We start from the raw sequence: 21,535 nt of genomic DNA, 5'->3' as shown, positions 1-21,535 counted from the left end.
GCTTACATGGCTTCTGAAGCTTTCAACAGGGAGTATCCCAAGAGCAAGGAGGAAGCTGCATGGCCTTTTATAGTCGTAGAAATCACATAGCATCACTTCTATCATACTCTATTGATCAAAATAGTCACAAAAGCCAGGCCAGTTTCCAGGGGAAGGCTCCACTTCTTGATGGAAGGATGACAAAGAATATGTGGACATATTTTAAAACTGTCACACTGAGATTGGGAGAAAGAGAGAAGTAACTGAACTGTGGATAGCATGGGGATGTGGACAGCGGGGAGGGACACACCAGAGAGTCACTTTCCCCAAATACACATTTCCAGAAGGTAAGCAGACAGGTACAGGTAGACCAAAAGAGTTTGAGGGAAAAATCTATAAAAGGTTCTGAGCCACAGGGAAAGACTGCCTAACAAATCGGCTAATGAGGACAAAGCACCTGTCCTTGGAGATTTCCTTCAGATGCAAACTGACCCAAATCTGTGGCCCACTGACTTCTGTGAAAAAAGCAAAATCAAAGTCGTGTTCCTGCCATCTAAAGAATAACTATCACCTTGATCACACTCCAAAATCAAGGTAAAAGCTTACAAAGGGTCACAACAGGCTTACAATAAATGAGACCATGAAGGAACAAAGAAATACGAGAAGTGCCTTTTCAACTATACATCTGGGGATGCAGAGGGGCTGCCCGCACTGGGTGTGTACCTGAGTCTCCCCAGTTGGCACTGCACAGCACTCCAGCTCAGACCTGTTTCAGAGCCCAAGGAGGCAAAGCACACACCACGGAGTGTTCTCTCTCAGGCTGTGGGAACGAATGCCACTCAGATAGAAGTCTGTGGTCTGGTGGTGGTCCATGCAGAAAACCTACAAGACATGCTGCTGGCATATACCAACCTTTGAAATATCAGCTCAGATTAAAAGAGACCATGGCAGAGAGTGTGGCCAATTATTCCCCAGTGTCTATCCATTCTCCCTTTCTGTCTTTTCAGATATATACTCCTGGGTTTTAGTTGAGCATATAAATACCCAAATGATTAAGAATACCTTTCTCAGCCTCTCTTGCAGCTAGTTATGGTCATGTGACTAAGTTCAGGTCTCTGGATTAGAAATAAAAGTGATGTGTGCAACTTTCAGTTCATTGCCTTAAAAATGAAGCAGATATCCTGGTTTCCCCTTCTTTCCTCCTTCCTGATATCTGGGAAATAGTGACCTTTGCAGCAACGTTGGGGGAGGGCAGAGCTCCCTATTGGCCCAGACTGCTCATCTTTGGGATGTTATATGTGAGAGAATTCATCTTCTTTAAGGCACTTATTTAAGTTATAACCTCCATCGTATTTTAGCCACTATATATTGGGGTCTCTTTGTTACAGCAGCTTAGCCTATTTCCTAACCAATACATAGTCCCTGGACTGTCTCTAGTCTTTTAAACTAAGAACCTAATGTCAGAAAGAATCAGAGAAGAAACACTAGAAACCAGATCCTAAAGATTCCCCCCAATTTGCTCACATCCCTGTTTTCTCTACATCTCCCATCTTCTGAGTCCCTCCTAATTGTCTGAAGTACATAATATAAGTCTTCCATGATTCCATGAATGACTGACAGTGACCACTCTTTCAGTAGATTATCACTTGTAACTCACTCAAGCCAGTTCAAATGAAGACAAAGTTTTGCTCTAGGTCCCAGAGGCCTCAGTGAAAGGTAGAGACATTGGGCCTCATGGGAGCTAGAGCTGGGAATTGGGAAGCCATCCAGGATAAAGCAAATACCCTCTCCATCCCTCTCTGGGGGCTGCCACCTCTGGCCTCTTAGATGTCCCCTCTAAGCAGACCAGCACTCTCAACTGTGAATTCTGCCCTTCCCAACTGTGGCTGCCACGTTGCTGGGTCCTACCTCTACACAGTGTTTGCTCAGCCTCCTAAGGCTGATTCAACCCTGAGTGTCTGAGTTTGAGACAGTCATTCTGATTTGCTGCTGGCCAGCCCATGAACTGACTGGTCGTGGGTCAGGTGTCTAAGTCTAGTTGGGTCAACAGTGGCTGAGGTGGCGGGGAACTGTCTTGGAAAGTGACCTTTGCCCTTCCAAAGGTCATGAGTGGAGCAGACAGTCTGGAAGGAGCTGAGGACAGGGCAGCTAACACGACATATTCAGTATACTTTGGCACCCAGAATATATGGAGCATTAATGTGTACATGTTGTCAAACGCAAGGGCTTAATGGGACATTTCTCAAGTTAGTAGTGTTGATCAAAGGAGTGGTTATGTATTCCTGGTCTTCGTCTCCAACTGAAAAATAAGTTACTAGGAAATAGAGCTGCTGCTAGGAAGTCTCTTGATTTCTCATAGCGCCTAGCAGTGCGCTCTGCAAAAGAAGACCTTCAATAAAAGCTGACCCACTGACGGTAATTTGAGCAGCGCACACATTACATAGGGCACAAGATCTCAGGGAAGAGAACTCACGGAAGGGAAACGTGCGTAAGTGTCATTTTGTGGCATTCAGAACCAAAGACTAACCCGACATAACCTGCTGAATTTCCAGAGAGAAACAAGGAGGGAGCAAGAGAGAGGTGCTGGGAGCATTGGGGGATATGACAAGATATCTGCAACATCAGAGCACATTTTCATTTCCCACAGGTCACAGAGCTCTCAGGTAGCCAAACCGGGGCCAAAAAAAGAAAGGTATTTACTGGATTGCATGACCCCAGGGAGATTTTCAAGCCTCTAGTCAAGGGTGGCGGATGGAAATACCCAGCATGTGGCCATCTAACCGCCTAAGCTATTCTCATCCTGGAGAATTCACAGAATCTATTATTCTGCGGTCTCATTTACAGTATCCCCAAGTTGCAATTAGATCTCCCCTGCCAATGGGATAGCAAAGCTCTATTAAGACCCACGGAGAATCAAAATTCTCACTGCAGGCAATGATAACCAGCCCCTCCTGTGAATTCCTTTACCAGAGCAGAGCATCTCATTTCTCCTGATTTTCCTCCTTGGGCTCCACCTTCCAACGGAAGCACGCAGGGAGGGGGCCTGGCAAGCTAGCCTCAACCCCCCTGACAGCTTCACGTCCCTCCACGCACCCCCCCCCCCCCCACACACACACAAGCACACTTTGCTCTGGCCGTTTGGAATCTCTGTCTCTGAATATGCTCTTCCCTCTGGCTAGATGCCCACCCTCGTGCTTGTTGCTGGGTCCATTTTTATTTACGCTTAACGTCTGGGCAGAGATTTCACTCCTCTGAAGGCTTCCCATATCCCCTAGGAAAAACAGTCATTCCCCACTGTCCCGGTCATGTCCTCGTGTCCCCCACGGCGTGCTGTTCCTTCCTCTATTACAGCATTTATCACATTTCGGGGTAATTATCCCTGGGGCGCTCTGCTTCTCCCTTGTCAACTATGAGCAACTGTGATGGGACTGAGCTTTGTGTTTCTTCCAGAACCCAGGTGGGCCGGGCAGTAGCAGGCACTGTGCAAATGATCTGTGTCTGAAGGAAGAGTCAAGACAGTGAAAGGGTACTGGGTGGGGAGCTGAGGGCCACAAGCTATCCACGGACAGACACATGTCCCCTGCACAATCGAACAGCACAACACGGCTTGTCCTCCAGCTCAGAAAACTTGCAGAGAGATGGTAAGCCCCATACTCGGTCCCCCTCCCCCGAAACCTAGTCCACCTGCCTCAGCAAGAGGCCCGCTCTGCCGTGTGTCCAGGCGGGATCTACCACACGCCAGGGAGAGGGAGGGACCGATGGGGGCAGAAGCCAGGACGGGGGAGAGAAGGGGAACGTAGGTGGGGAGTGGGGGAGACCGCAGAAACAGCTCTGCAGATGAGCATGGTGATCACCAGATCAGGAAGCAATTACTGTCGTGAATGGAGAATCATCCTGACTTGCTTCTAAACGAGGGACACGTTAGAAATTCTCAGATGCCTGCTGTGGTGGTTAAAGAAATGGAGGCTTTCGTGATGCAAACACTCAGTTACTAAGAAGAGAGCCCCAAAGACACAGAAAGGCACAATCAACCTCTCTCAACCTCCTTTTGCTTCTTCCAATGAAGTCAGCGTTTCTGCCTCTCCCGGCCCAGCTGGGCTTTCAAACTCTCAAATGAAAAGTGAAGAAACGGCTTCCGCATTCCTCCTGTTAACTGTACCTCCAGCAGTTTTATTCTAGGTAAAGCCATACAAATTCTTTCAGGGTGACGACTCACTCCAAGGACCTCTCTAATGATGCTCTTGACGTTGTCTGGCGGCACGAGCTTTGTGGTAAGTACTGACCACCCAAGATTCTAGGTTGTGACATTTTGGGTTGGATCCCCTAAACCCCAGACTACTATTTTTAAAAATATGTAAAGCTCTTTTCCATGCATACTTGAAAATGAAACAAAAAACTAGCACTTCTCCCATCTCATGCCCTCCATGGTTTCTCCACAAATCTTTGGCTGCACAGTCACTTGGTTTTATCTTGCGACAGAAAGCAAAGGTCTCCTCCAAAAGCATAAGCTCCTTTTCCTCTCAATTACCCAGTGGGGGGCTTGGAGAGGAAGGGCAAAGAGCAGGCACAACTGGAAGATGCTCCGGCAGGTTCTCCGGTCCCACAAGATTAGCATCCCCACGGTGACCTGCCGCAGGCCATTTCTACCCCTGGCCACCCCCATGCAGTTTACCATCAAATCTTGACGACGCCAGCCCCAAACACTTCTCGAAGCCATCGGCCCATCCATCCCACTGTCATCACCTTCACACATCTGGTCCATGACTTCCCATTGCCCATGGAGAAAGTCTAAGGTCCTTCATGTGGCTCCCCAGGCCACTGCTGACCGCTCCTGCTTCCTTCCAGGTTATTCTCCTCCTGTCCACCAGAGGGGGAGGGTGTCACGTGGATTTTCGGCCCTTTAAGTGCACCACGCTGTTCAAATGCTCCATCCTGGATCTTCTACCCTACAGTTCCTTGTGCCGAGAAGGTTCCTTCTGCCCCCACCCTGCCCTCCTCTTATCCAGTTAATTCCTCCGTATCCTTCCCATTTCAGCTTCACTTTCTCAAGAAGGTCTCAGTACCCTACAGAGTCCCATCACTCGCTTCCAAAGCATCCTGTCTTTGCCTTTTCCACACACTCCTCACACCAGTAACCGACTCAATGCCTGTTTTTCCTACTAGGGTGTAGGTGCCATCAGAGTAGAGATCACACTTATCCTGTTCCCTATTCCCACCTATTCCCACCTTCCACTCGAAAAGCCACATTTTTTTTCTCCCATTTTAACATTCCAAAACTGGGATGCATCTTAAAATCAATAGTCCGTCATAATTTGTCACCATTTTCTCTTTCTCAGCATAACATAAAATAATAGTGGGTCTTACACTAGATGGCATCTTGGTGTTTGTCAAAATAAGGTATGTCCCTGTATCTAATGGGCACAGCGCCTGGCACATGGCAGCCACCAATAAATACCTGATAAATACATACTGACACACACACACATTTCCCGAAGATCTGATATTAGTCGGGTTTTTCTACATCACAAATACACCTTAAAATCTCAGTGACTGACCACATCAGAAATGTATTATCTTGCCAGGGGTCTGCCGGTTGGCTGTATCTTTGTGGCCTCAGCTGGGACTGACCCCAGGCCGTGGGTTGGGTTCAGGGCTGACCCATGTGACACTTTTCCACGGGCCAGTAGTATATTTGTCTCGTAGCAGATCACTGGAATGAAAGAGACCAAGCACAGGGGCACAGCACATTCCAATCTCCCTTCTTGTCCGTCTACCAACATTCCACGGCCAGAGCAAGCCTGGCATCCACAGGTAGGGACACTTCCTCTGGCTACTGTCACAGGATAGAGCTGGGGAGTAAAGACCTGAGAGTAAGAATCCACCCACCATAGGCCCCATATGGAGAGGTCCGTGCAGGGACACCGACCTCCCATTTCCACAGCACTGAAGGACAGCTCCCTTAACGGACCATACAGAACATGGCCCTGGTCACCACAGGTGAAAGCCCTGAGTTAGCAGTGGTGGTCTGACCTGGTAGCAGCCCTCTGCCCAGCAGGCACCAGGACCCTCCTCCTTGGTTCCCTCGGCTCTCAGGCTTTATCTGAGGTATTTATTTGAGAGGAGAGAGTAAGAAGCAGTCACCATCCCTAATTCTTTCTTTCTGCAGCTGATTATTTAACCATTGTAAGCCTAGGCTCCAGGTCCCAATCTGAGTGGGTGGCTGGCTATTTTATTTATTAAAATTTTTTTAATTGAAATATAGTTGATTTACAATGTTGTGTTAATTACTGCTGTACAGCAAAGTGACTCAGTTACACACATATGTATATATATATTCTTTTTTTTTTTACATCCTTATTGGAGCATAATTGCTTTACAATGGTGTGTTAGTTTCTGCTTTACAGCAAAGTGAATCAATTATACATACATATATGTTCCCATATCTCTTCCCCCTTGCGTCTCCCTCCCTCCCACCCTCCCTATCCCACCCTTCCAGGCGGTCACAAAGCACCGAGCTGCTCTCCCTGTGCTATGCGGCTGCTTCCCACTAGCTACCTATTTTACGTTTGGTAGTGTATACATGTCCATGCCACTCTCTGTAGTAGGTCTGTGTCTTTATATATTCTTTTTTTTAATATTCTTTTCCATTATGGTTTATCACAGGATATTGAATATAGTTCTCTGTGCTGTACAGTAGGACCTTGTCATTTGCCCATTCTCTATATAAAAGCTTACATCTGCTAACCCCACCTCCCTCTCCACCCTCCCCTAACCCCTTCCCCCTTGGCAACCGCCAGGGTGACTGGCTAATTTAACTCAGCTGGGGCATTAGGACCAGAGGGTGAAAGACCCAAGTCCAACTGTCCTAAGGTGACTGGACAACAGAAGTGTTGATGGTCTTGGTCAGGACTTTAAGGAAACTTGGAGGAGTTCTGGTGCCCTGATTTCAGTCCCAGGGCTGTTGTGGAGACAGTTAATGAGGCGTGCACACCAGGTACAGAAAATGAACATCTCAAAATGCAACCTGGGAGATGCCCTATTAACCAAGCACAGCTCTAGCCAGCACCTCTCCCCACCAGGAGGATGCACCCTCAACTGTCCCGATTCCATGAAGGCACCGAGTGCTTTCACGGCTCCCTTACACCCTCATCTCCCTTTGCTTTTGCACGTTGGTCACTTTCCAGCAGTTCTGTGTCTCTTTGTTTGTATTTCTGCTGTGGCACTTGGCGTAGGGCTGCGCTCTGCCTGAGTGTGACTTCTGGGGAGCCGTATGGCTTTGCTAGGGCTGCTGTAACCAAGCACCACCAACTAGACAGCTTCAACAACAGAAATTTCCCGTCTCACGGTTCTGGAGACTGGAAGTGCCTCTTCCCCGGCCTCTGGTGGTTTGCTGGCATCCTCTGGCATTCCTTGGCTTGTAGACACATCACCCGAGTTCTACCTTCATGTTCCCATGGCCGCCTCCCTCTGTGTATCTGTGTCCAAACATGCCCTTTTGATAAGGACACCAGTCATATGGGATTAGCGGCCCACCCTCATGCGCTGTGACCTCATCTTAACTAACTACAGTGCAATGACCCAGTTTCCAAGCAAGGTCACATCCTGGGGTTTAGGACGTCAACATATGAATTATAGGGGAGAACACAATTTAAGAGACACCAAGACCATTTTTGTATCCCCTGCATGCAGCTCAGGGCCTGGCACACGGGGGTACCCTGTTACGTGCCCCCTAACAAAAATGCCGGAAAGGACAGCTCATGTGCTCTCTTGCCCTCTCTCTCTCTCACTATCTCACACACACACACACACACACACACACACAACTCTACAGAAGAAACAGGACAAAACTGTCACTGTTAGCTTCTGGTGTGTTGCCAAACCTCATGGCCAGCTTTCCAAATTCTCCTCTAAGCATTATCACCAGTATACAGCAAGCAAGATAAAGAAACGGCAACCCAATTGCCAATATACTCAAGTAACTATCCTGGCATTGGTGGCTTCTTCAGAAGAGCTTATCTTCCTGGCATTCCTCAGGAGGTGGGAAGGTACATAGGCATCATTAGTCTTTCTGACTGACAGGAAACCTTGAGTACAAAGAGAGGGAATATGCCAGCCTCATACACAACCTCCCCTCTGAGCTCACAGGACCAAGGCCGGGCAATGTCTGCTGTTCCTGGTCCCAGGACAGTAATAACCAGACGGCTACATCACGGGGTGATGGAGGATGTTAGCTCGTACGTCAGAGGACGTGAGTTCCCATCCCTGGCTTCACCACTTACTCGCTGCGTGGACATGGCACAACTACGGAACCTCTCTGTTCCTTGGGTTCTTCATCTGGAAAAATGGGGGTCATTTTCTGTGAGAGGATCCTCCTCTCACAGGGATTTTGTGAGGACTGAGTAGGAACATATAAGTAAAATGCTTGGAATGGTGCCTGACAGCACTTAACATGATGGCTATTCTTATAAACACCTGCTTGACCTTCCAAAGGACTGACTCAACATCACCTGAGTCTTCATAAGCTCTCTGTTACTAGAACGATCAGAAGTGGGGCCCACTTAAGAGGTATTCATGGTGTCGGTTCTCTATTATGCCATAACAAATTACTCCAAAACCTACAGGCTTAAAGAACCAAACATTTATTATCTCACCATTTCTGCGGCTCAGAAATCCAGGAGTGGCTGAGCTCTGGCTCAAGCCTCTTACAAGGCTACAGTTGAGGTGACTCCTGGGGCTGCAGACAGCTCAAGGTTGGACGAAGGGAGAGGCCGCCTCTGAGCTCACTCCTGTAGCTCCTGGAGGCCTCCATTCCCTGCTGGCATTTGGTCGGAGCCCTCCCCAGTTCCTTGCCGCGTGGGCCTATCCATGGTGCAGCGTACAACGTGGCAGCCGCTGACGTCAGAGTGAGCAAGACAGATAAGCAAAACACACGTGGAGTCTTTTGTAATCTTATCTTGGAATTGACATCCTATCACTTCCGCTGCTATTTTCTTTGTAGAAAGCGAGTCACAATTTGTACACCTATGTTCACAGCAGCATGACTCACAAAACCCAAAAGGTGGAGGCAACTCAAGTGTCTATCAACAGATGAATGGATACACAAAATGTGGTACCAATGTACAATGGAGTACTTTTCAGCCTTCACTAAAAAGGAAGGAAATTCTGACATACGCTACAGCATGGACGAACTCCGAAGACATTCCAGAAGTGAACCAAGCCAGGCACAAAAAGACAAATACTGTATTATTCCATTTATATGAGGTATCTAGAATAGTCAAATTCATAGAAGCAAAGGAGAACAGCAGCTGCCAGGGGCTGGGGGGGGGGGCAATGGGGAGTTGTTGTTTAATGGCTATAGAGCATTTCAGTTTTGCAAAATGGAAATGTTCTGGAGACTGCGTGCACAATAAGGTGAATGCACTTAACACTGTTGAACCATATACTTAAAAAATGGTTACTATGGTAAATTTTATGTTAAGTGTAGTTTGCCACAATTGAAAAAAAAAGTTAGTTCCAAGGTCCAGATCACATGCAAAGGGATGGGATTATACCAGGGCATGAACCCCAGGGGCTGGGGACCACTGAAGGCTGCCTGCCACATTATCATGTATCCAAAGTTGGAAAGAATCTATCTGTTCAGTTAGGACTGAATCCAACATATTTAAGGCCACCTGAGTGCTGGCCACAGCCAGTATGCGCACGGCAGCACCTGCTGACCCTCAGATGCACCCTCCCAGGGAAAGTTCCCAGAAAGCCATATGCAAAGCTTGCTCCAAAGCCACTGCTTGTGGAATCATCTGGTAACAGGTTATGCTTCCAGTGAATGAAGCCGCAGTTACAATTCGATTCCAGCACAGTGTTCTTTGGTCTCCAATACATCCCATCTGGAATCGAAAGGTACAGTAATGACTGCACTTTCATGGCCCCATTCCCGCCTCCGAGTCTTGGCGGGGTTCGCTGTTGCTTTGAAAGGTCAGCGTAAGGAAGGGAACTAAATGGGGACGAGAGGAAGAAGGAAGGAGAGGTGCACCCAAAGCTGGAGTCTCTCAGTGGAGACACGACTTTTTCATACCCTCAGCAAATTAGAAGTATTTCAAGCACCCTATTTCCTGTCTTGGGGTCAGTTTTCTTCACTCCATCAAAATAAACATTATAAAATATAATTTTCTTTTCCCACATCAACTGAAAGCAAAGATGCATTTTTCAAGGGCTGGAAGCCCAGCAGAAGCAGATAGGATGTGTTTTAACTAAATGAACTTGTGTACAGAAGGTGTCCAGCACAGTATCTGGGGCGGGGTAGGGCTAGATAAATATTCGCTATTATTAAGATGACAATAGGTCAAATCCTACGTGGTATAAGACGATACGTTGTCTACTCAGGATGCCTCTGAAATTCCTCAGGAAGACACTACAGTCTCTCAAAAGCCCAGTGTGGGTCAGGTTTTCCCCCAGCACGGGCACAACGGTGTTCCTTTTAACACCAAAATCAGCAGTCAGTTTGCTTTGGCAGCTACATGGTAGAGAAAAGCATCCCCTTCAATACCAGAATCACACTCGGAGCAGAGGGACGTTTACATCGTTAAGAGAGATGCAGGCTGGCCAAGGGAACGGAGGTCCAGATTACCATCTCATGCGCACTGGGGGGGCATACCCCCATCGAGGGAATGACAGAATGATCTGTTCTGTTTAAACAGTAATAATAATACTTCTTATGATTATTTTAATAGATTATGGATACTTGAACTCACATAACTTTAGCACGTGTACAGTGTAATACTGCACAAGGTACAAATTAAACACAGCTTAATAACAACACCTTACAAAGAAATCTTTTCTAGTCTTCAGCACTCACTGAATCCACTATGTGCAGGGCACTACCTATGCTACCAGGTAGGAGCTGTGTGATTCGAGAGGCCAAAAAGCTTCCTGTTCTTAGGTAGCTAATGGAGATGCCTTTCCACAACAGGTATCCTTGCTCAGAGGCTGTCACATGGACAGCAGTGGACAGCTGTTACCCATGCCCTGATGGGACTAGTTTTCTGAGAGCACCTGCAAATGAGCTTATTTTCTAAAGGGAGGTCATTGGGTATGGAAGGCACAAAGCTGAGATTCTAAGGTAAGCTGCTCCGAGTAAGGCATTTGCCAAGAGTTGGGCTTTGTGTGTGTGTGTCCACCACCAACTCTTCCTACCCCTCATGCTTATAATATGAGAGTACAATATATAGAGAGAAACGAGCTGGACTTGAACCAGCCTTCAGAGGAACAGTTCTTCTTAAGGGCAAGCAAAAATCTGCTTCAGCAAAATGCTGGGATAGGCATGGGCTCGGGGGAGCATTGTAGGTGCTGCTGAAAGCATCAGGACGAATTCCCTAACTTCCAAGTTTTAGACTTGAAAGTCCTTTTGTTGACCATCTCAGGGCACCATTAGTGAGTCTAGGATACATACACGCATAAGAAACAATATATATGGAAAATTTTTCTCAATCCCGCCTATCTAAGCTAATTTTTACTTGATTCTGCGATTACTGTTCCTCTACCACTGCCAGTGGCCGATGGCCGATGGCCCAACGCCATGTGCTTTGGTTTATAAAAATGTGACTTTGCATAAGCCTAGAAACACCTTGCCCTTCAGCACTGAATCAGAAGTTTAGAAATCCCCAGGCAAATGGCAAGATTAGAAACCTCTCTAAAGTTAGTGGATAATAGGTAGCAGTTCACAGATTTGCACGTGAATTCAATTCACCTGGAGGGCTTGTTAAACTACAGACTGCTCGGCAGACCTCCTGGGTCGATTCCGTGGACCTGGGTACATCCGGAGCTTTGCATTCCCAAAGGGTTCCCAAGTGATGCTGATGCTGCCGGTCTGAGGATTAAACTTTGAGAACCACGGGTGAGGAGAAGACACGAGGAGGGAATTTTCTAGGTCAGGGCAATCAGAGGCTAACTCTAGCCAAGACTCGCCCCCCAGAGCTGCTCTCTGTACAAATTTTGGCCAAGTCCACGTAGGTACACGTTTTGTCTTCTCTCGTCTATGGACCTCAGGCATACGGATTGGGATGGCTCGCAATTCCTTAATTTGTGGCACACTCTCACCAGTGGTCTCTGCATGACCCAGTCATTCATTCATTTTTAATAACATAATAAACACCAACCAAAATAAGAGCCAGGACCTTGAAAGGAACCTGCAGCTAACTTCATCTTACCTCCCATCTTTCCTGCCTCCCAACATATGAATTAACCAGCTATCCATCTTTCTCTTGCTTTTCTTTTTTACAGTATTATTAAATTTGTAAACTGTGGTACAGTCATACAGTGAAATACTGAATAACGGTCAAAACAAATGAACTCTTCCAATAAACAGTAAAATGGATGGATCACAGCAACATAATACTAAGTGAGAAAAGTAAAGATTACATACGGACGATACCTGTTTATAACACTAGAAATATATACTTTTTAGGATGCCTTACAATTGACATGCATTTTTAAATCTTTGTATTTTTTTTCTAATCACTGGAGAAATAAATACATGTTTACTGGAAAAGAGACAATGAGTAAAGAAACGTACCCAGTCAGTTTTAACAGGGGAGGATATGACCCCTCCATGTCCTTCTGGGTTTCCTAAAAAGCTCCTCTTTCCATCCCCAAATGCACCCTTCAGTTTCCATCCAACAGCTCTGAGGTTGAGAGCTCTGATAGGAATAGGCAATTCATACAAGAGGAAACAAGGCAGTAAACAAACAGCCAGGGGAAAATGTTAACTTTGCTCATAATCAGAGAAATGCAAATTAAAGCATTTGGAGAGCTATCATTCTATGACTACGAAATCAGCAAAAACGGGAAAAAGGGAACAACAGTGAATGCCTGGGATACTACGATAAACCTGACACGCGCAGATAATACTAGCAGCAATGGTAAAGTTTTAAAAATTTCCAAACAGCTGTATGACGAGGCGTAGTCATGAACTGTGAAGATGCCCCACTCTGCTGAATTTATCCTGAAGAAGTAACTCAATGGAAAGAAACAACCTAGGTGGCCTCCACCAATGCAACAATTTAGAAAACCACAGTAGAGCACCGAGACGGTGTGCAGTGCAGCGGGACAAATTACAATTTTGAAGAGAAAATGTATATTTGATATTTAATGCGTGAGAAATAAAATGGTAGGTGCATTATGGTTAGAACCATGTGTACGAGGGTTTCGAGGTAAAGAGCAGAAATTAACATGGCTGTTGCATTTGAACGTGGGATGGGTGTTGTTTTCTTCAGCGTTACTGTGCTGTGGTGTCGTAATTATTTTTTTTAGAGCTTGAGGGGCTCCTACCTTGAGAACTTTCACAGCTTTCCTCGTCGCTGTTGTCTTGACAGTTATTTTGCCCATCGCAAATGAAGCTCTTGTCAATGCAGAGGCCGTTCTTGCAGTGGTAGCGGGCAGTGGAGCAAAGCAAAGGGTTTGCTGCTGTGAAGGGAAACCAGAGCAGATCACCAGGGAGGTTAGCCAGGCCCCTTAGGACCCCCCAGCACCTTCTCCAGCCAGGGGTATGCCCTGCTCGGGAAGTAGCAAACTCAGCTTCTAGGATGGCTGACTCAAAGCCCATCCTGGGAGACTGGTCAGGGAGTGACCTGGACAGGATGAGACTTACTCTGCTCCATTCTAAAAGCTCCTTCTCCCAAGTCATCATGCTGGTGTCCTATAACCACACCAATGTGGCCAGAGGGCAACGCCTCGCCCTAACTGGTCAACCGCTAGGAGGGCCAGCAGCCTCTGAGGGGCCTGGGGCAACACCCGAATCTCCCAGGAGAGTCAAGAGTGGAATGGTCGGTAACATAAGAGACACACAGAAAAGAGCAAAGCCAGACGGAGTAGATGGGTCGGGGATCCGTGAACCTCTGCCACTGATGGAGTGACGGCACGATCTAATCCAAGGCCTATGTCGGATCCTTCTGGTTCCCTAACTATGGACCAGTCTGGTAAGTCCTCATGTTTCCTTATGGCTCACCAAGGTGAGCTCCATCTCTGCTTTGCAATCAGAGAAGCCCATGAACCCACTGACTCAGTCTGAGCAGCTCCCTGTTGCAGGCACTTTCAGGAACCCCCCCAAAAATGACAGAAATGGCCCTTCCCCTCAAGGAAGAAGGTCGCAACCAGCTAGCATAAGGTCAGCACAAAACCACTGAACAACATGTAAGGAGATGGAAAATCGCTATTTCTGCAGCACGATTTATCTTGCTTCCTCACTCCTTGCAGTGCAATTCAAGCTCTTTCCAGGGCTCTGTTTTCAATCAATAAAGCAGCAAAGTAGAAATTACTCCAGCCCCCAGGCTGCCATTTATTAGCTGTGTGATCTTGGGTAACTAACTTCACTTCTCTGAGCCTCAGTTCCTTTATCTGTGTGCAGGACTGACTCCATAATTTGCAGGGCCTAGTGCAAACGGAAAATGCAAGGTCAACTGTTCAAAAATTATTTAAAACTTCAAGAAGATAAGTGCTGGGCATTAAACCAAGAGTGGCGTGCTTCTAAGCTAAGCACGGAGCCTGTGCAGGTCACAGGTCCGTGAAGCTAGCCCTGCTACTTACAGCATTAATTTAAGCATCAAAGGAGATGACATGTGAGAAAAATGTACACAGCAGAGCCTGACATGTAGCACAGGCTCAAGAAATGTTGGACGTGCTCCCCGAGTTATGTCTGCCTCAGGCCCCCGGAGTGTGGTCCTCCCTGAAGGAGTGATATTGGTGATAACGAAGAGGAGTCATCATGGGATCTCGGGTCACAAACTGAGCCGGCATCTGCATCATACGTGGTACGAAGAGCACCAGAGCGGGACGGCACAGCCATCACTGAAGACGGCTACGGGATCAGGAACAAGCCAGCGCCGGCATCTCCGGATGGTCCTCACCAGCAGGATGGCAGTTGTAATTTATCTTCCCCATACGCCTCACGGAGCGATTGTTAAGATGCACAGAGATCACAGCTGCAAGACTTCACAGGGCCCTGGAAACCCAAAGGCTGTGGAGTTTTTTAGTTTTTAACTGTTCAACTCAGAAAGTTTGATTTGAAAGGTCAGAGGAGGTAGAGGGATGGGGAAGCCAGCGTTCTTAGTTTTGAAGATGATGGACCAGCGTGAAGGTAAGCAAAAGGAGTCTGGCCTGAAAATGGAAGTTGTAATTATTTAAATCGCTGTGGGCCAGAGAACGGCTCCACTTGATCGTGCTGAAACCAGGGTCTGACCTCAGCCAAGACCAAAATGGGGAAACCCGAGACCAGAAGTCACATTTGGTTTCTGTCCCGGGCAGCGCTCCCAACCCTTCAGCATCCCACCACGGTGGCCTCTGGCTTCCCTGGGACCTTGTGGGTCACATCTACGCAGCCAAAGCGTCAGCAACGATCAGCTCACTCGAATGGACAGCCTTGGAAAGGCACCTGAACTGCTCCAAGATGGAGCTGCTGCAAACTTATGTGAACCGCCCCAGCAGGGAAGGGGGTGCTGAACCAAGCCTGCAGACGCGATGGCATCTACTGACTTCTCGTCAGCCTTAGACCCTTTCAACCTCACAAACTTTCCCAAGGAAAAGAAGTCACATATGTGTGCGTGTGCACGTGTGTATATACACGCATACCACATATATGTGTATATATGTACGTATGTGTATATCCAGATCACACATATCTTCAAATGAATTAAGACTGACTATATCTTAAGACACAGCTCTATTGATAAAGAATCCACAGGGACTGAAAACCAATTTCAGTGCATAGAATGAATACATATATTTGGTATTAATGCATATAACCAAAGGACTAGGAGCAGAATACAGAAAGAACTCTCACAACTCAAAAGAAAAAAGACAGGGCTTCCCTGGTGGCGCAACAGTTGAGAGTCTGCCTGCCGATGCAGGGGACACGGGTTCGTGCCCCGGTCCGGGAAGATCTCACATGCTGCGGAGCCGCTGGGCCCGTGAGCCATGGCCGCTGAGCCTGCGCGTCCGGACCCTGTGCTCCGCCATGGGAGAGGCCACAACAGTGAGAGGCCCGCGTACCGCAAAAAAAAAAAAAAAAGAAAAAAGACAAACAACTCAACAGGAAAACAGGCAAAGGACATGACAGGGCAATTCCCATCAGAGCAATGGCAAACGCTCAATAACAACTTGAAAAGATGTTGACTATGGCCAGTAATGAAGCACCACTTTAACCGCAGCAGACTCGCCAAACTTAAGGTCTTAAAATCCCAGGTTGTTGGCCAGGATGGGGAGGGACAGGAAGTCTCAGAGACTACTCGTGGGAGTGCAAATTGGTAGATCCACCTTGGAGATCCACTTAGTGATACCTGGTGATATTTAAGGGGCATATGCCCCGTGGCCCAGTCATTTCACTTCCAGCTACACACTCGGGAGAATCCTGAACAAACAGAAATGTGTGCTGAAGCACTGCTTGTAAAATAAAAATATTAGAAATGACCCAAATGTTCACCCACAGGAGAATTAATACCATGTGCTACACTGTTAGAATTCTACAGGAGGGGATGGCTAGCTTTTACTGTACAGGGCCAGATAGTAAATACTCTAGGCTTTGCTAACGTTTGGGTCTTGCACTGTGTCTTAACTGCTCAACTTTGCCATTGTGGTACAAAGCGGCCATGGACAATTCATAAACGAAGGGCAGGACTGTGCTCCAATAAAACTTGATTTACAGGTAGTAAGTACGTTTAAAGTAAGTAACTTTCAAAACAGGGCGTAGGCCAATTTGGCCCAGGGGCTATCGTTTGCCAACCCTCGCTGAACAGCAGTAAAAAATGAATGAACCAGGGCCTCCCTGGTGGCGCAGCGGTTGAGAGTCCGCCTGCCAATGCAGGGGACACCATTCGAGCCCTGGTCTGGGAAGATCCCACATGCCGCGGAGCGGCTGGGCCCGTGAGCCATGCCCGCTGAGCCTGCGCGTCCGGAGCCTGTGCTCCGCAACGGGGAGAGGCCACAACAGTGAGAGGCTCGCGTACCGAAAAAAAAATGAATGAACCAATAAACAATAAGGTCCTACTGTATAGCACAGGGAACTATATTCAATATCCTGGGATAAGCCATAATGGAAAAGAATATAAAGAAGAATGTATATATGTAGATAACTGAGCTACTTTGCTGTACAGCAGAAATTAACACTGTAAATCAACTATACTTCAATAAAAAAAAGAATACAAAATCAAAAAAAAAAGAATGAACCAGGATCAAGATGGCTCAATCTCACAAATACAATAGAGGGGGCGAAGTTATAGAAGATATATGCAAGTTATATAAGAATAAAAGTTACAGAAGAAAATGTATAGTGTTGTACCAATTAGATGAAGTTACCCATGCAAAAGAATACTATCAATTATTGAAGATACAAAAATATATACTCGCATTGGAAGAAACAACCCTAAGTTCAGGACAAAGGATGTCTCTGGAGAGAAGGGAGAAGGATAGGGTCAGAAAGGGGTGTACTGTAGACTTATAATATTTGGTAACACTTTATTATTTTAAAAATCTGAAGCAAATAAGGCAATATGGTAATGACTTTTTTCACTGAGATATAACCGACATATAATATTGTATTTGTTTCACGTGTACGGCAGGATGATTTGATGTATGTATATACTGCGAACGATCACCACAGTGAGTCAACACCCATCGCCTCACACAGTCACAAAAATCTCTTTTGTGATGAAAACTTTTAGGATCTACACTCTTAGCAACTTTCAAATACACAATATGGTATTATTAACCATAGTTAATATGTAATATTATAATGTATTATTATTATTATATAATATAGTATTATTAACTTGTTAATATAGTTATAATAATTTAACCATAACTATAGGAAATATGATTTTTAAAACAGGCTGTTGGGAAACACAGGTGTTCATTTAATTTTATTTTTCCTTTTCAGTAGGTTGGAAAGACTCCACTAAAAGTTTCTAAGAGTCTAGTCTGGCAGAGATGTCTCAGTGATCACTCACTTTCCTTTTCCTTTTCTCTTTTCCCACAAAATTCTCTCTGGCTCAGGGGCTTCCCTGGTGGCGCAGTGGTTGAGAGTCCGCCTGCCGATGCGGGGGACGCGGGTTCGTGCTCCGGTCCGGGAAGATCCCACATGCCGCGGAGCGGCTGGGCCCGTGAGCCATGGCCGCTGAGCCTGCGCGTCCCGAGCCTGTGCTCCACAAGGGGAGAGGCCACAACCGTGAGAGGCCCGTGTACCGCAAAAAAAAAAAAAAAAAAAAAAAAAAAAAAAAAAAATCTTTCTGGCTCACAAACCCCTGTCTTTAGTATCTTTCACACTTAGGTGCCCTGTTGTTCAGAGAACACAGGTACACGCTGGTAAACAGACACACCTGGGATTCCTCCTTGTCAAGGGCTCCTCATAAAATACTATGTCCCCCTACCCCCAATGCAGGGCAGAGAAACAGAGGCAGAGGATGCTAGAGGAACCGCCCCAAAACCAGCAGCAAGCCAGAAAAAGGCCTCCGAACCATCAAAACACACTTTGGGATGTTATTGTCCTTTAGGTGCTGGGAGTGTCCTCAAGGAAGGGCCCTCCAGCCTTCCCCTCCCCCAGGTCTGTTGATTCTCCGGTTATGTAAATTCCAGCAAGGTTTGTGTTCCAGTTCCCAAGGACACGGCAAATTAGAAGAGAGAGAGGACGCCGTTGCCAACCTGCAGACAAATTGCAAGAAGTAAAAGCTGACAACCATGGGAGGGGACCACAAAGCTATAAAAAGCCACCTGAAGAATTCCAAAAGCAGAGCAGCCTAAGATAGCTTCAAAAGAGACCAGAAAGTTCTAAAAGGAGCCAAAGGCAACCCTGTATTATAGCCCAGTCTAAAAACTAACATTCCTAAGAACGGCCCTGCACTGTCACCAACAGAGGTAGACACTGAGGAAGCCAAGAGGAGATCCCTGTTGTCAGAGGCACACTCACTTACCTAGAGTAAAATCTCCCCAAAGACCCCAGACAGCTCAAGTTCTGCTATATTTCTTCCAGGACCTCTGCAGCATTTACCAGGCTTAAGCCAGATTTCAGGGTGCATGTATGGTGGACCAAACCTATAGGCTCTGGGGGGGACAGAAGTCAAGTCTTCGGGGTTTCTGTGATGCCGTGGATCCTCACCCAGGACCCTGAAACATAACCGATCAACAGACGGCCCATAAACTGACCATGAAACGCTTCCTACTCTGGGATGTTATATCTCTGCATCTTCTAGCAATATTTAATGTGCTCCACATGTATGTTTTCTTTGTCCCTCCTGAGGTTTCCCAGTCACTGAAAAAATGTATTATTTTACTCGCTTAACTAGGAAGAGGAACATTGCATTTTATAGTATTTATTTCAGTAAGGATGGAAAACTGTCCGCAGAGTTAACTTCAAAAATTCAACTGCGACTCCAAAGTTCCCCAGCTATTATTGCCACCACAAACACAGAGATCTAAGAATCTGTTTCCCAGCCCACAGTACTCAGGAAAGAGAAGCTGTCTCTCCCTGCCCAGGGGAGGGAGGAGTGAGAAGGTTAAGCTCAGTGGTTAATTAAACTGGTGGCATTCACCTCAACCACATCTGAAGGAAAGGACCCAGGGCCCACTGCAGTCGTCCAAAAGCAACTGACCTGCTTCAAGACAGGAAATGAAGCAATCTGTCTCCAGCTGGACGTAGGAAATGTCGCCTTTAATCCATTTAAAGTCTGTGAAGTCGGCCCCTCTCCCACCTCAAAGGGTTCTTGACAAAACACATCAATGAGAACCTCCTGGCCACCAGTCCCCACATCCCCCATCTGCTCCCCATCCCGCTGTGGTGCCCGCCCACTTCCTCGCCCAGCATCCCAACCTCATGGTCTCCGTGGGTATCTTGTCTTCCCAGCCCCCGTTTCCCTGGGAACCAGGCAACTGGGGGAGATGGAGCTGCTCCGAGACTTCCTCTGTTCCAGGACACAGGATGCCTGGCCCCAAGCCTCTCTGCAAATACTCCGACCCATTAAAAGCACTGCTCCTTTGTGGCCTGGAAAATGCTGGCAGCCTGGACCTTCAGAGAAGAGGTGGCTTGTCTGTGGCCAGCTGCGAGTTCTTGCCTTCCTTTCAGAGTCCACCCACAGGACCTCTCCCAGCAGCCCGTGGCCCCCGAGACAGATCAGGGCCATGTGCAGCCGTCTTCCGTCTTCCGAGTCTGCAGGAGGGGAGGGGCCCCCACTCTGGGAAAGCAGGAGGAGGCAAAGGTTCCTCAATCCCGTCTGCCTTTTCCCCAGCCTCTAAGGACCCGAAGGATCCGAACTTTCAGAACCCTTCGAGAGGCAGCGCAGTGGCAGTGGCAGACCCTGATTCATTGCTAATGGCCGTTTGTTTCCTCCTGCTTGTAAAGGCTTCCTGGGCCTGGCTACCTCCTGTCCAACCCCCCAGCCTGTCTCCCGCCAATTTCAACTTCACTGCTTCAACCACCACCCTTCTGTGGATGGCTCCCCAAATCTTCCCTCCAGCGATAATCCTCTTTCTCTCGATGCTTCGTGGACACCTCTGCCTGAAGACCCCCTCGCCTCAAGCTCTGCATGTCTGAAACGGACATCCTTCCCTCTCTCCCCAACCTCTCCCTCTCTTCTTGGATCCACTTCCATTAAAGGGACCGCCACGTCCCAGCTCCCCGGGCTCCAGCCATGCTTGACCTTCTCCCTCTCCTCGCTCTGCACTCAGCTCAGAATCAACTGCTCCTCGTTGCGTATAAAATACAATCCTAGATCGTTAACTTTTTTCTCTTCCAGTTTTATTGAGATATGATTAACATACAGCACTGTATAAGTTTAAGGTGTACGGCACGATGATTTGATTCACATACATCGTGAAATGATTATCACCATAAGTTTCGTGAACATCCATTATCTCATATAGATACAAAATTAAATAACTAGAAAAAAGTTATTTTCCTTGTGATGAGAACTGTTAGGATTGACTCTCTTAACAGCTTTTATATATAACGTATAGCAGCATTAATGATATGTATCATGTTGTACGTTACATCCCTGGTACTTATTAACCAGACTCTTAACTTTTCACAACCTGCCCCAGCCTACCCTTCCGAGCGTACATTTTTCTGTAATGATTAGCAGTGAGGGTGAGAAGTTCACCTGGGTTCAAATTTCAGCTCTACCACTCACTAGCCACATGACATCAGGAAAATGCTTTAACTTCGTTCAGCCTCAATTTCCTTATCTGTAAAATGAAAATAAGAATAGTGCCTCTGTCTTAAGATTTTGTGAAAATTAAGATAATGCACCCGATACAAATGAACCTATTTACAAAACAGAAATAGAGTCACAGATGTAGAAAACAAACTTACGGTTACCAAGGGGGGATGGGGGGAGGGATAAATTGGGAGATTGGGATTGACATGTACACACTACTGTATATAAAATAGATAACTAATAAGGACCTACTGTATAGCACAGGGAACTCTATTTGATACTCTGTAACGACCTATATGGGAAAATAATCTAAAAAAGAGTGTTTATATGTATATGTATAACTGGCTCACTTTCACTCACCTGAAACT

General features: G+C 46.8%; 1 protein-coding gene across 2 annotated transcripts in view; it reads right to left on the bottom strand.

Moving 5' to 3' along the window:
* LDLRAD3 (low density lipoprotein receptor class A domain containing 3) overlaps positions 1–21,535 on the bottom strand; it is a 256,308-nt gene that overhangs the window by 100,826 nt on the left and 133,947 nt on the right. The window contains exon 4 of one of the 2 annotated variants that reach the window (XM_033860472.2): positions 13,303–13,437. The exons of the other annotated variant lie outside the window; for it this stretch is intronic. Within the exon in view, the coding sequence (XP_033716363.1) occupies positions 13,303–13,437 (135 nt within the window). The remainder of the gene's footprint in view (positions 1–13,302; positions 13,438–21,535) is intronic. 2 annotated transcript variants of the gene reach the window in all.

The sequence above is a fragment of the Tursiops truncatus genome, chromosome 8 (assembly GCF_011762595.2).
Source record: "Tursiops truncatus isolate mTurTru1 chromosome 8, mTurTru1.mat.Y, whole genome shotgun sequence".
NCBI classification, from domain to species: Eukaryota; Metazoa; Chordata; class Mammalia; order Artiodactyla; family Delphinidae; genus Tursiops; species Tursiops truncatus.
Note: the sequence above shows the minus strand (reverse complement) of the source record. Positions and strands in the feature narration are given on the sequence as shown.